The sequence below is a fragment of the Manacus vitellinus genome, unplaced genomic scaffold (assembly GCF_001715985.3).
Source record: "Manacus vitellinus isolate BGI_N305 unplaced genomic scaffold, ASM171598v3 scaffold_11_pilon, whole genome shotgun sequence".
NCBI classification, from domain to species: domain Eukaryota; kingdom Metazoa; phylum Chordata; class Aves; order Passeriformes; family Pipridae; genus Manacus; species Manacus vitellinus.
This window is the reverse complement of record NW_021938895.1, coordinates 10,826,449-10,840,676: the sequence shown is the minus strand read 5'-3', so window position 1 is coordinate 10,840,676 and position 14,228 is coordinate 10,826,449. Positions and strand designations below refer to the sequence as shown.

At 38.6% G+C, this 14,228-nt stretch overlaps 1 protein-coding gene across 5 annotated transcripts in view; it reads left to right on the top strand.

The window, feature by feature from the left end:
* The window catches only part of LPIN1 (lipin 1), a 78,698-nt gene that overhangs the window by 41,286 nt on the left and 23,184 nt on the right, over nucleotides 1-14,228 (top strand). For 4 of the 5 annotated variants that reach the window (XM_018088825.2, XM_018088824.2, XM_018088826.2 and 1 more), the window contains exons 4-12: nucleotides 193-288; nucleotides 1,493-1,830; nucleotides 2,179-2,298; nucleotides 3,394-3,501; nucleotides 7,629-7,758; nucleotides 9,669-9,978; nucleotides 11,444-11,537; nucleotides 12,693-12,880; nucleotides 13,825-13,918. In XM_018088825.2, the coding sequence (XP_017944314.2) occupies nucleotides 193-288; nucleotides 1,493-1,830; nucleotides 2,179-2,298; nucleotides 3,394-3,501; nucleotides 7,629-7,758; nucleotides 9,669-9,978; nucleotides 11,444-11,537; nucleotides 12,693-12,880; nucleotides 13,825-13,918 (1,478 nt within the window). The remainder of the gene's footprint in view (nucleotides 1-192; nucleotides 289-1,492; nucleotides 1,831-2,178; nucleotides 2,299-3,393; nucleotides 3,502-7,628; nucleotides 7,759-9,668; nucleotides 9,979-11,443; nucleotides 11,538-12,692; nucleotides 12,881-13,824; nucleotides 13,919-14,228) is intronic. The other variant, XM_018088828.2, reaches the window with a different exon arrangement.

The window sequence follows — 14,228 nt, the reverse complement described above, 5'->3', positions numbered from 1 at the left end:
ATTTCTGTAATTGATTGCCTTGTGAAGGGGTAAGAAAAGAAACAGAGAGGTTTACTGTTTTATGTTTATTGTAAGGTTTCCTACACTTCCCTGAGAAGAGTTTGCTCAGTGACAGCAGAAGGACAGCTGAACAGGAACTGTGTACCTAAAATAACTTTCTTTTCATATGAGAATTTACTTATTTTCTTCCAGGTTGACATAGAAATTAATGGAGAGGCTGTAGATTTGCACATGAAACTAGGAGACAATGGGGAGGCCTTTTTTGTGCAGGAGACAGATAATGATCAGGTAAGAGTCAAAAGTACTTCTAATTCATTAAAAATTCAATGCCTGCTCTTCAGAGTCAGTTTTGATTTTAGGAATTTTGTTGAAAAAAATATACTTTTACCCATTTCATAATTTTGAAGGTTTCTGGACAATTTTCAGCTATGGAGATTAAATGCTATGCTCTTACTTTGGGATTTCTTTGAGTTGCTGAGATTTGAAAAAAATCTCAAGTTAACATGTAACTGAAAAATAAGCCATGCATACCAGTGTGTGAACAGAAATGGCATGTACAGAGTTCACATGCTCCAAAGTTGTGCGCAACAGAGATTAATGTCCAAGGATCTGCTTTTTGTGGAAATCTTTAATTTGAACACATGCACTCAGACTGCCAGTAAAAGTGCACATGCTCTGTAAACATCTGTTCACAGATTAATTCTGGTACTCACTGTAAACATGATCTCACAACTATTATTCATGTGGAATTATATTTAAGTGAGAATGTCTGCTTTTAAGCTGTGGTTAAATACTAATGTATATAAGTTATGGCCACATTAATTTTGAGTAGTCCACACCTAATGTAACATAAGAAAATTTTGCAGGCATTTCTCCTCAGATATCCCCAAAAATTTTTGTCCATGTCCAGAGCAGGATGAGTTTTCAAATTCTTATATTGAGTATGATATTACTAGTTTCAGGTGAGAGCTGTGTGCATGTGCAGTATTCATTTCTATATCTTTATTTTAAAACTTTTATGTGACAACAGCTATTTGGTGACTGAAAATTGCTGGAAATACTTCCATGAGTATTTAGAGATGTGTGTATATATATGATTGAATAGCAGGATGTTTTTGTGACCTAGTTATAAACCACTGACCTGTCTGACTACTATGTGTCATCTGAGTTGTGAGGGGGAATTGGATTTTACAAAATGCTCAGGTTATAAACTAAGATTTTGTTTCTGCTCTGTGTCTAGCATGAGGTGGATAGAGACTCATGCCACAACCTGGCCAATGTTAGATGCTCAGAAGATGCTCTTTATTAAGAGTATTGTTCCTGGCTTGCCTAAGGAGATGCAGCTGTGGAACAATTTCCATATGCCATAGAAGCATGCTGAGCTGAGGAATAAATGACTTATATTTTGGTAGCTGTGCGTAGGTTTTAGAGCCAGTTCTATGACTGGTGGAAGAACTAATATGTTTCATGGTTTGAATTTTTTCTTTTCCAGGAGGTAATTCCTTATCATCTCTCCACATCTCCCATTCTGTCTGAGGGAACTGCTTTAATGGAATCTCAGCTGAAGAGGAATTCCATAGACAGGATAAGAAACCTGGACACCAGTGCATCCTCACAATTACCAACCCAAGCCCATGGATCCCAGCCTTCTACTGAAACACCTCCAGTCTCTAGCTCTGTGAAAAAAAGGAGGAAGAAGAGGAGGAAGTCTACCCATAAAATAGACAGCTTAAAAAGAGAAGACACACATGGAGACACATCAGAAGATGAAGACATGTTTCCTATAGAGATTAGCTCAGAGGAAGAAAAAGAACCATTGGACAGTTCAAGGTATTGCATTGGAATTAAGATATGTAATGGAAGCCTGGGTTAATGTTCCATGCCATGACTTCCAACAGTAATTTCTAAGTTAGAACACATGGGTGATGAACATGTTACTTTAAGAAAAAAGCTTTAGGCTAGAGAGCTATTGGGAATGTAGTTACAAAAGTAATGAAAATGCCATTGAAAACATAAGAAGAATCCTCTGTGGTGTTGTGAACTAGAAGGTTTGAAACATAACATTTCTCTATCTCCTTTTAGTTCTTCTCTGCAGTAGGGTTTTTTTATTATCCGATGTATATGACAATTCAGTATTCAGATATGCTTTTTAAATGTCACATCTTTCCCCATACTTAGGATCCCTGTTCCAGATGTGTTTGTTGATGATGTTTCTGACATAAAGGCTCCTGCAATTTCTGTGCTTTCTCAGTCTGCACCTTACCCTCGTTCAGATGGAGAATGGTCACCTCTTCAAAGGTACCTTTTCTGATACTAGAATCCTAGGTAGTACCTTCATCTTCTTTTTTCCATTAATGTCTTCTATGCCAGTGTAAGTGAAGTCATACTAAAAATTTTGATATCAAACATGGTCACTGACCACTGTTAGATGCATTCTGTAATTGTGTTCAGATAGTGTACCAAAACTTCAGGTAAGCTTTGTCCTTGATTCAGGAAATGTATGCATACAAATGCAGGTCTACAAATTCTGAACAATATTTTTATCTGTTAATGTCACTGTTTGTTTATAAATACTGTTGAGAGGATGAATGTTTTGTGAAATGTGAATATTTGCCTGATACACACACCTTGTAAAGACTTTAGTGGATGCAGGTCTATAAGTCTTTAGTACTCTGAGTGTAATAGAGATTGGAATTGATGTATAAAAGTAAGATTTTTTTTTAACGAATAAGAATATGAGCTTTTCATGTCCCTTTTAGTATAGACATGGAATATTTATTGTGAAGAGGACACATACAGTAATTTGCTTACTTTTTCCTGTATGTGTATTTGTGTGCATGTGTATACCTTTCATGTCAAATCAGAGCATCTCGAATCTCCTTTCTTGTCTGTGGAACCCTGGCAAAAAGGGGCAATTTTTGCTTAATGTGCATTGCATTATAATTCCAATTATATTGTGTGTGTGCCCCCATGCACGTGTGCTCCACATCCTCCATACAGACTGCTGGAGTACAGCAATATTCACAAAACCTTATGCTAAGAAGTCTAATCTCAATATCCTGCCTCTGTAGTTGAGGGGCAGAGGAAGGGACTGTGAGGAGATTGTTTCAGAGCAAGGGCTCAATTTAAATGTTTTGAATTGCACTGTGGAAGAAACTTTCTCCTCTGCCTGTAAAGCTTAATGTGATTAACCTCACCAGTCTGATGGTAGCATATGTCAGTGCTCTGTCCTTTCGATGGCTTTTGGAACTGTGTGCTCTGTTTGTTTCTTGATTGCAGTATTCTGGATTTTGAAAACTCTAGATGTAAATTCAGCATTCATGTAGCTAATGCATAAAGAGTTTATATTAATCAGCACTGTTTTTCTTTCTTCCAACATGCTTTGCTGCCCAGTAAGCCTATAGATTGTGCAGGGCAAACCTCTCTCCTCGCTGTTCCAGCAGATGGAGGCCTATCTAACTCTTGTCCTCAACAATCTTCCCACTTTTCTCTTCCAGACAGGTAGAACGGTTGTCCTCTTTTCTGGACTGCTTTTTACTCCTTTTAACACATTAATACACTTTTAACACATTAATACACTTTTAACACATTAATACACTTTTAACACATTAATACACTTTTAACACATTAATACACTTTTAACACATTAATACACTTTTAACACATTAATACTCAGTGAACTTCGTTGAATTTATAACCGTACTTACTGCTAACCCAGATGCTTTGAAAGTGACATTGAAAACCACTTCCTCTCCTTGCTTCTTTGTGGGCTTTGACTGGGGGTAAGTTACCTTGTTGAATCATCCATTCAGTGAGGATGGCTGATATAACCTGGGTTAAAACTTAAGTTGATTAAGATGATAAAAACACTAAAAAGGAAAAACATAACTAGTGAAAACTTATATTCCTCTGAAGATTGACATTTCCATGTTGCTTTTTACAGTCAGCGTATATTTTAATGACATTTTTATCCCATGGTTTTCCTGAGTTGTTTGCTTGTGCATAGGTTGCAAAAGTAAAAGCAAAACAAAAGCCTCAGAGATTAAGTGATCAATAAGAAATGAAATACTTGTAATGGGAGGAACCCAGTTCCAAAAGAAAACTCCTCTTCCTTTGTTCCCTGGTTTGGGAGAGGGAAAGAGTTTCTGTGTGTTGAATTGGACTGGGGGAGAACGTTGCAGAATAAAGATGACACAATAGGTAAGGCATCCTGTCAGAGGTTTAGGAGATTAAGACTTAAACCTTCTCTGTAGGTAGGATTCCTCTGAGGGTGAACTCTTTTCTACAAAGGTAAAATTGGATACAGACACTTTTTGTGTTATCTTAAATTTGAGAAGTCTCGAGATTCTGCAGTCAGGCCCTTTCTCTCCATTAAGTCAGGAGAGAGAGGTCACAGCAACTCAGTTAAAAAATTTAAAGTAGATGTCTGAATATGACCTCTACAAATCTCCATTAATGCTGGGAAAGCTTTGAATAATAGATCAGGCTAAATTACTCATTCATTATCTCAACACAGTTGCCGTACTAGGTGCCTAAGGCTGTATCAGAACTGATAATCTTGAGGTTTTCTCAGCTTCTAGGTCTGCCCCCGACTGTGTTGCAGCACCAAGTCAAAGTGAGATCCTGGGATATTCAAAGCTCTTTGCCTTAGTGTTTTCTATTGCAAGGAAGGGCAGTTGCACAGGTTGGAATGGAAGAGTAGTGTGCTCTGGGTTGCTTCATGGACTTTCCTCTGGAGTTCACCTGCCTTAGAGTCTAGATAGCTAAAGTGCTGTAGTAACTTGTCTGAACGAGGCCTTCTCTGTATCTGCAACTGTTGAAATAAATGCCTGGTGGGTCTTTCAGCAATTTTTTCCTTCCATGTGAAATAAGAAACTCTATTATGTTGACCTAAGAGGAGGTTTGGAGGCTCTCAGTTATTGCTGTGAGCATGCTGTGTACATGGCATAGGCCTCTTTCCTTCTGACTATGTTTTCACAGGTTATTTGTCATCAGTCAAGATGGGACTTTTTCTCAGGTTACACTTCTGCTTTCTCAGAGATCTTTTTCTTCCAGTGGAAAACACTGCAGAGGTCATCATGGTTTGCTATTGCAGAACTGCCAACTACAGGCCAAGTTCCTTGTTCTTTGACATTGAATTAGATTAAGTGCAATCATAGCTTGTTAAGGAATACATAGGACTGTGACACAAGCATTCATCGTTTATGGGATGTGAATCAGAGATGCTGATCTAAATGGCTGAAGTCTCCCTTCCTGCTTGTGCAGTGTTGCCAGGATGGGTGGCTCTAGTTTGATCTGAAATATCTCAGCAATCTTTGCAAAGCTAGGGAATTTCAGCTGGGCTGGATCAGTCCCTAACTTAAGGGCAGAGGAACTGCAAGAGATAGTTCCGCCCAGGACAAACCCAGATGTGTGCATGGATCATCAAACAGCCTTTTCCAGCAAGAGCCTTCACAGAGCAGAACTCTGCCTGCTTTAACATACACACATGTGCAAGTGCCATAGTTCTGGTACTTGCATGTCTATGTCTGGGAATGTAAATCATGGTGCTCTGTAACAGCCTGGGCTCTTCCCTACTCAGCTGTGTGTACAAGGGAACTGTACTTTCCATGAAAATTATGGAAAAGACCAGGTTTCTCTCCACCCCAAATCAGTATTCTCAATGCAAAATGCAGAGGTTCTAGCTGAAATGGAAACAATACCTCTGTTCTCTCAGGTTGGCTAACTGAACCTGCCTAAACACACTTCAAAAACCAGACTGGAGATTTTTCTAAGGTATTCTGAAGGTTGAAATGGCTGTAGTGCACAGATTAGGTAAGTCATGAAGTGACAAGACTTCTTTAAAAAGGTGTTTTTGGCTTAAAGCAGCAGTAGGAGCATTATTGCCTGCTGAGATTTTCTGAAGTGCCCAGGGTCCTGATTTCCAAAGTTTCAATGCACCCTAAGCATGGAAAATACTGCAAATCCTACAAAACTTTCAGTGGGAGATGTAGAAGTTTTTGAAAAACCCACTAGGAGTTTCTTGAATTCCTAGAGCTTGAAAATACTTAAAATTACATTGTATTTATTCCTTCATCTGTCAAATTGTAGGTTATACCCTAAGGACTGATAAAAACTTGAAATTCTTAGGACCTAAAAAGATCTGCCACAGTGGTATGGCTTATAAGTTCTATAATTTAATTAGGTAACATAAATATCTGTAGCTAAAAAGTCATAGCATTTGTCCACATTCAAAATGTATCTTATTGCAATATAGGTGAAAACAGTGAATAAAGTAGATAATTAGATTGATGTTATTTCAGATGTGAGTGTGAGTAATCATTTTGCTGTGACCAATGAACTCCCTACCAGATAGCTCTACATAACTACCTTTCATTGAAAGAGGGAGACCTTAGAGTAGTAACTAAAAGGGAGAGGGACTTTTCACAAGGGCATGTAGGGACAGGACAAGGGGCAATGGATTTGAACTGAAAGGGGGTAGGTTTAGGTTGGACTTTTGGTAAGAAATTATTCAGTCTGGGGTTGTTGAGGCACTGGAACAGGATGCCATGAAAATTTCTGGACTTCTCATTCCTGGAGGTATTCAAAGCCAGGCTGGATGGGGCTCTGAGAAACCCGGTCTCCTGGCATGTGCCCCGCGGGGTGGTTGGACTAGATGATCTCTAAGGTCCCTTCCAACCTAAACCATTCTATGATTCTGTGATTCTACCTTCATTAATTTAGGAACTTCATGAGATAGGAAGCCTTTTGTGTTTGAGAGTGAAAGTAACTCAGTCTGGACCTTTGACTTTGGAATGTTGTGGATTCTTTTGTAGCTTGTAGTTTTTAAATTGGGATTGGATGAGTATACCAACACAAGTTATGGCCCAGACAAAAAATAATGGGCTTTGTTCAGGGGGTTCTGAGTGAAATTCTGTGACTTATGTTATGCAGAAAGACAGAGTAGATAATCAGAATTTTTTCTGTTGCCCTTAAAATCAGTGAATCATTGTTTGTTAATGACTGACTTGACATCATGTTATTGTCTTCACCACATTAAAAATATGCTACAAGCTGATAATTTACTAATTAATTATTAAATAGTTTATATTACGTAGTTCTCAAAACAAATAGTTAACTATATTTGAACTGAAGGGATCAAATTCTCTGTGTAGTTCTCCTGCTGTTCTCCATATAAACATGAACAAGTTAGTATAAAGGAGTCAACTGGATTACTTAGACTAATTTATTACTTAGTCAGGATGAGGTGTCTTGTTGATGCACTTCACATCCACTATAACAATACTAACAACTATTCATCTACTGCTGCTGGTACCATCCACATTGTTTTTTCCATACAGAAAACCAAAAATCCTCCAGAAATGTTCATGTCCAGTGTTCTTGTTCCATCTCTTTCAGCTTCTCAAATCCTACTTCCTTAACAGCACTTACTATAAAATGGATGAGACCTCTGAATGCCAGTATCAGAGGATCCTGAACTGTTTAACCATTTTGCCATCCTTTTATACTTTCAGTTGGCTCATGATTATTTCAGTCTTCAGTGCTTTGTGTTGGTGGATATCAGTTTTGAAAGTGCTTAGTGCGTTTTGGTTACTTTTGATTTTGTAACATTTTTTGTTTTTCTTTAGCCAGTCAGATTCACGCCCTCCTACTCCTCAAAGTGACTCGGAATTAGTTAGTAAACCTATGGACAGAAGTGGACTGAAGGATAATCCCCACATGCACTGGGCATGGGGAGAGCTACCCCAGGCTGCAAAGGTATACAACGTAACTTGTTTAATTCCTGCTAGCATCTATTGTGCTTTAATGGGGCACATCTACTTATTCTACTGCAAACTGCTGAAGAGGGAATGGATCCTTGTTTTACATAAAATTACAGGTTTTTATGTAAGAGAATTGCATCTTACTCCTTAGGAAGTATTGGATCTTACGCCATGGATGTTCTCAATACTGATAATATACAGTACAAAATTAAGAAGTACCTAAGACTTAGTCTTGTAAAAGTTACAAGCGTAAAAACCAGATAAAATCAAACCCAATGTCCTTTGGTAAATCATTGAAATTCATAAATGGCCTTAAGATGGAAATTAGGGTGTTTGCTTGGTGTTTGCAGTATGCATCACAAAAATTAAAATGTGTTCCTTGAGTACATAAGCATCCAGAAACACCTGTATTTCTGCATGCCCAGACGTGCTGTTCTCTTGGCTGAGAGGACTGGCTTGGTGCCATTTGGCCCAGTTAGGTGGTGGGATCTGCAGTGTCCCAGCAGCACTGTCTCCTGTGCTGCACAGTGACTGTGGCAGCTGCGTACGCTGCAGTTCCCTCAGGTACTGTCAGCTCCTTGGGATGGCTGTGGAGTCAGAGCATCGCTATGGGAAAGGGAAAATGGGAGTTATTACGCCTGCCCTAGGGTGTGAGAAATAAAGGTCAGGTTTCAGTGGAATACTGGAATTGTGGGGGCCAGGATGGTGCAGGGTTCGGCCCTTCCTGCTGAAGGCTGGCTTCTCTGCAGACAGGAATGCAGGAGAGATGGGGTCACACACACAGTATAAAGAAAAAAGAAAATCCTGCTTTGCAGGCCAGGGCAGTGGGCATCTTGCTCAGAAAGAAGGCTTCTGTGTTCTGGCGATGGCACCAGAGTTGTGGCACTATTATAATTTATCTTTAATTCACTGTTTGTAACTAGTGACAAAAGCAGAGATGGGAATCCTGAATTCTTAGTTTCTTCAGAAGAGTTCTGGTCTCTTCTTTAACAGGCCAAGGATGAGCTGTACCATCAGCTCTGTGTTATTTTCCTCCTCATGTGTATTAGAAGAAAATTGGGAACCATTTTCTGCTCATAGAGAACTGATTTAAGTGCACAGGTCCATGCAGGAGTTTCAAGTTGGCATTTGCAGTCTAGAATTCAGGGTTTCCCAGCAGATTTAGGCATATCTTTTTTATCCCAGTCACACAGCCTGGTGTGTGTTGCAAATCTGATTTCTGGAGGCTTTTGCCTCTGAAGTCCCTGTCTGTGTCCTTAGACAAGCTATTCTGAGTTGATCTGGCCATACCTGAACTGGGAATTATACTCTGGATGCTGTTGATCTTCATGTAAGAGTTGTTTGTTTGCTATGACGTGAAGGTTATAGCATCTATACAGCTGCTACTGTAGTTCAGCTCCCCTCTGTAAGAACACTTCCTATCCCACACTCAGAGAAGATCTGAAATTTTTCCTATAAAGTGATTTAAAATCTAAATCTGGGGTATAGATGAATGACAGTGTCCTGGTGCCTGAGAGCATCCTGATTGTGCAAGGACTTCAGTCTGCACTTCTTTCTCCTGTTTGTCAGGGTTACCTCCTGAAGGAAAGTCAGGATTTTCACAGGAAGGGAGGAAGGCAGGGTGGGAGGTGGGATGTGCAGGTGAGTGGAAAATGAAGACTGTAGAGCAGATTGCAGAACAAATCTTTCCTGTCCCCAAGATGCAGATGAATTTTGTGCAAGCAAAAACACAGCAGAAAGGTCATTTGTGCACTGTAGTCTCCATCTCAGTTAGTGATGGCTTTCTGCTGTAGTTGGTTATCTCGAGAATCTCATCTCACTGGAGTGAACCGAACAGGTTAAACTCTGGCTGTTGCATTTTTTAAGAGCTTTTCTTTATAATTATCTGTTTAATTTTCCTCACAGGCCAGTTCTTTGCTCAAAGCAAAGGAACCCAGCATAGTGGACGTAAATCCTTCTGAAAGCACTCACTTTCGGGTCATCCAGAGCTCTCCCATAGAGGAGCTTAATACAGTGTCTCCTTCACCTGCCCTTGGACAAGCAGATGCAGCAACTGCTGATGAAAGTGAGCCCTTACCAGTTGAGACAAATAAGCCAGAGACAGAGTCTCCAGGAGCAGCTGTACCACCGTTGCCTGCCAATGAAGAAATAAAACAAGCTGCAGCTTGCTCAACCCAACCGACTGGCAAGACAGATTCCCCTTCAAGGAAGAAAGGTAAAGCTGTTGATTCTGCATTTTTACATGTGTGATTTTGTCTTCAAATTTCATGGTGGTAAAGCACCTCATTGCCATATAAATTTATCTGTGCCCTGGAGACACTTTCAGGTCTGGAAAGGAGTAAGGTTTGGAAGGAACCTTCAAAACCTGAGTTGTGCAGCAGGCTGTTCACAGGAGATATTTATTAGAAGATTCTCCTTGGTCTGGAGTTCTTGGCAGCTCTGTGCATGTGAGCAAGACTGTGAGCAAAACTTGCTTCAATTTCATTCATGTTTGATAGATTTAGGGGTTTCACTCTGTAGATAAGCACTGTGTAGATCTGCTGGTTCACCTGAGTTATATGTTGCTGATAACTGTGGAAACTCTGCTCTAGTAAAACACTGTAGTATGTCTTTTGCACAAACAGCAGTTTTGCCTTAAAATGAGGTGCTTTTGTTTCACATAAGCCTTTTCAGTTCTGTGTGGTAAATATCGTGTCCTGTATATGTGAAATGTAACTCCATCTACTTTTCTACTTCCTAATTTCTGGGCTCTATATTAATGATATTTTATAACAAGTGTTACAATCTTCACATGAAATTTATTTGCTTACAAATTATCTGTTTTAGAGCACTCATTCTATAATTATATAAGCTTTATATAAGTCTAGTTTGTGCAGCTGCTTTTCAATCAGTAAACATTCAAACTTCTTAGCTTCTTCCCCATGCATTCCACTGTCTCTGAAAACAAAAAAAACTGATGTGTTAGTCTGCTTGCTATTAAGTATTTGCATAACTTTTTTCTAATTACTTTTCTGATGTTTGGTGTTGAAAATTGGGATAGTGAGAGGTTGTGCATTTGAGAATCAATTCCAAATTAGTTTTTGGCCTCACAGTGGTTACTTGTCTAGATGTACTAGCAACAACAGGACAGTGATGGCTCTGTGTGTTGATCCTTGTGAGACTTAAGAGCGTTGTCTTGTCCCCTACAATGGTGCATGTGCACAGACAGCACATCAGTTGTATGTGCTCAACAGTGAGTTGTCTCCTAACAAGCCAGTTATAGTGTGTTAGAGACTATAGTCTAGTCTGTTACTTCCCTTTTGCAAGGAGGGATTGAAGATTAGGAGATTAAATGCTCTGACTGCCATACTGTGACAGTAGGCCTATGCAAATACTTAGAAGGTTTTCCTCTTGCTGTTTTCCTGCAGTGACCACTGACTTCTGATTCCTAGTGATCTTGTCTGGCATAGGGAGTCTTCAGCATGTCTCAAAACTAGTCCTCTGCTGTCCCATTTTGTATATTCATAGTTTGAACAACCTGTTTTGAAATTTTTGGCAGTACCATTCTGTACAAATACAGTTTACAAACTGTTATAACTTGTCTGATTTCTCAATCTTAAAATGAATAGTTAAGCAGTAATAACAGCTCTGGATTGTTACTCAGAAAATCTTAATAGGCTGATTTGTGCTGTTCTTTACAGACAAACGAAGCCGGCATCTTGGTGCTGATGGTGTCTATTTAGATGACCTCACTGACATGGATCCAGAAGTTGCTGCACTTTATTTCCCCAAGAAGTATAAGTTCTTTTCTTATATTTTTACTTTTTAAAGAGCTCTTGACACCTTCCATATTTAGATCAAACTCATTGCCAACCAGATAAGACCTCTTTTTCAGAGTCCAAGCAGAGATGAAGGCAGAAGGAAAATAAAACCCTGTAGAGAGGAATATTAGAGCTTTTGGAAGGTGCTGCATTTGGGCCTGAGAAGTGTGCTTGCAGCTTGTTTTCTGTTTTGGTCAATTAAGCATCATATATTGATTGTAGATCATTATGTAATATACACTGATATTTATGAGTGTTACTCACATGTCTTTGGAGAGCAGTTGGCTTTGGGATATATTTATCCCCGTGTCCTGGCTTATTACCATGAAGAACATATCTTACTGTTAACAGTATTAGCAGAAAATTTTTACTCTAGTGTTGCTCTACTGTGGGTGATCACCTATAAATATGAATGTGAGAAAATAATTTCTGGAAGATGCATGACAGAGTTATATGTGAAAATATTGCACCCTGAGCATACGATTTCCAGCTCATTCTGATCTTTATTAGATCCTCCTGTAACATTTATAGCTTCTCTTTCCACATCATACTCTAGTCATTTGACTAAAGTCATTGAGCAATAACTAAAGTAGCCTGTGTATTTTATTTTCCTTATTTGCTTGCTTAAAGTCAGCTGTTGTAATGTTAGCATTTCAATAAAACTGAAAAAGATTAGTAATATGGAGAAAATGTCAGATTGAAAATTTCTTAAATGCATTCTTATAAATCTGGAGTGAAAAGCAGTTTGATGAGCTTGAATTTTGTAATAATTATCTCATCTATACAAAAATTTTAAGTGAGCATAATGATTTATTGTTTCTTAAAATTTTAATCCTAGTAGTTTATATGTTGAGTGTTTTATTTATAGATACATGACACATAAATACACAAACATACACATTTTTGTTTGGGTTTAGCTATCGGTTTATATAATTAAACATATTAGTTTATTATTTAATTTACATTATTCTTGTTCCCATGTGCTGTAAAATTTGAATGAATTTTTTTACTTTCTTTTTTTTTCTTTTTTTTAGTCTTAGTATGCACCAAATGTTGTACAGTGCTTGTCAAAGGGAGTGAATTTGAGAAGAAATACATGAAGACTGAATTCCTGATTTTTCTTTTCCAGTGGGGATAATGTCCAAAGCAAGAGCACGACTGACACGGGGCCGCGGTCAGCCAGCCACTCTCCACAGTCTGTTGGGAGCTCAGGTGTTGACAGTGGAGCCGAAAGCACCTCGGATGGAATTCGGGATTTGCCCTCCATTGCCATTTCTCTCTGTGGAGGCCTTACTGACAACAAAGAGATAACCAAAGGTACAGAATGATTTTCTGAATTGCAGGCATTTGCTGGCAGCCAGGTTTGAGCATCGCAGCCTGAGGCTGCAGAGCCCTCCTGTGGCTGTGCTCAAAAATGTGTTGAGAAGATAAATACTGGCCATGTAATAATCAGTCTTCTAGAACTTTTTATGCTTAGAATAGTAGACTTATATAGAACTTACTATTTTTAACATGTTTTAGTAATTCACTACATACAAAAATGTTTGAAAGTATTTTATTGGTATTTTTATTTCCTGATAGTGCTATGTTTTGTATCAAAATAGTGTTAGTGGTGCTTTTGCCACTTGGTATAGTATATAGCTAGGAAATTCACAGCTGTCGTCAGGAATGAAAAGGTGGTCTGTAAATGGGGACACGAGGATAGAGAGTTGGAATGCTTAACATGAATTCCTGTCCCAACTCCAATTTCTTGTGTAACTTTTAAGTACATCACCTACAATACTCTATTCTTTAAACTTCCAGTGGCATAAGGAGAAGATGTGTTAAGACTTACACTTCCTGCAGTATTGTGGCATCATAAAATCATATGAGCCTAATGCTACACTGATTGCTGCTCAGAAACTTTGTATTAAAACATTTCAAATATACTGTGATTTATTGGAGTCATATTGTTATCTGAATCACTTGTAAATTTTATAACTTTTCTAAAAGGAGGTTTTCCTCCCTCATAATTACATCCCTGAGCTTTCACTTAGATTGTATGTTGAACAGGAAGGACACCCAGAAGCAAAAAAAGAAACCCTCAGCATCTTCTGAGAGTGAGAGTCTCTGAACCACTTGCTTCCATATTACAGTTAAATTTCAGCACCCTCATAATGAGTGTAAAACCTATGTACCTGAGAGATGCCAAGAGGTTTAGGTTGGCCCATCTCAGGCATCTATAAATGCATGCTTTACAAATGTAACTTTTTCCCCCACAGAGGAATTCTTAGAACATGCAGTCACATATCAGCAGTTTGTGGACAATCCTGCTATCATCGATGACCCTAACCTTGTGGTTAAGATTGGAAATAAGTAAGTATGTTTCAGAAAAAAAAAAATTACTGTTGTAACAAAGACACTTCTGTGGCACTTCAGTGCATTAGATCAGTTTAGCCATAGCTGAAAAACAGGTTTTGAATGTCTGTAGCTTGGATTCATCCAGAAAGATTCAATTCCATGGTGAATTCAGCCCCTTCTAGTTACCTTTCCTCCATTAAATTGAAAGTAAAGAGCGGTTTCAAATGACCTATTAGAGCTAACTGACACAATTTGAATTTCAAGAAGCTGCTATTAAAGGCTGATAGTATTCACACTCAATTGACAGAGTAAAAATTAAATATGA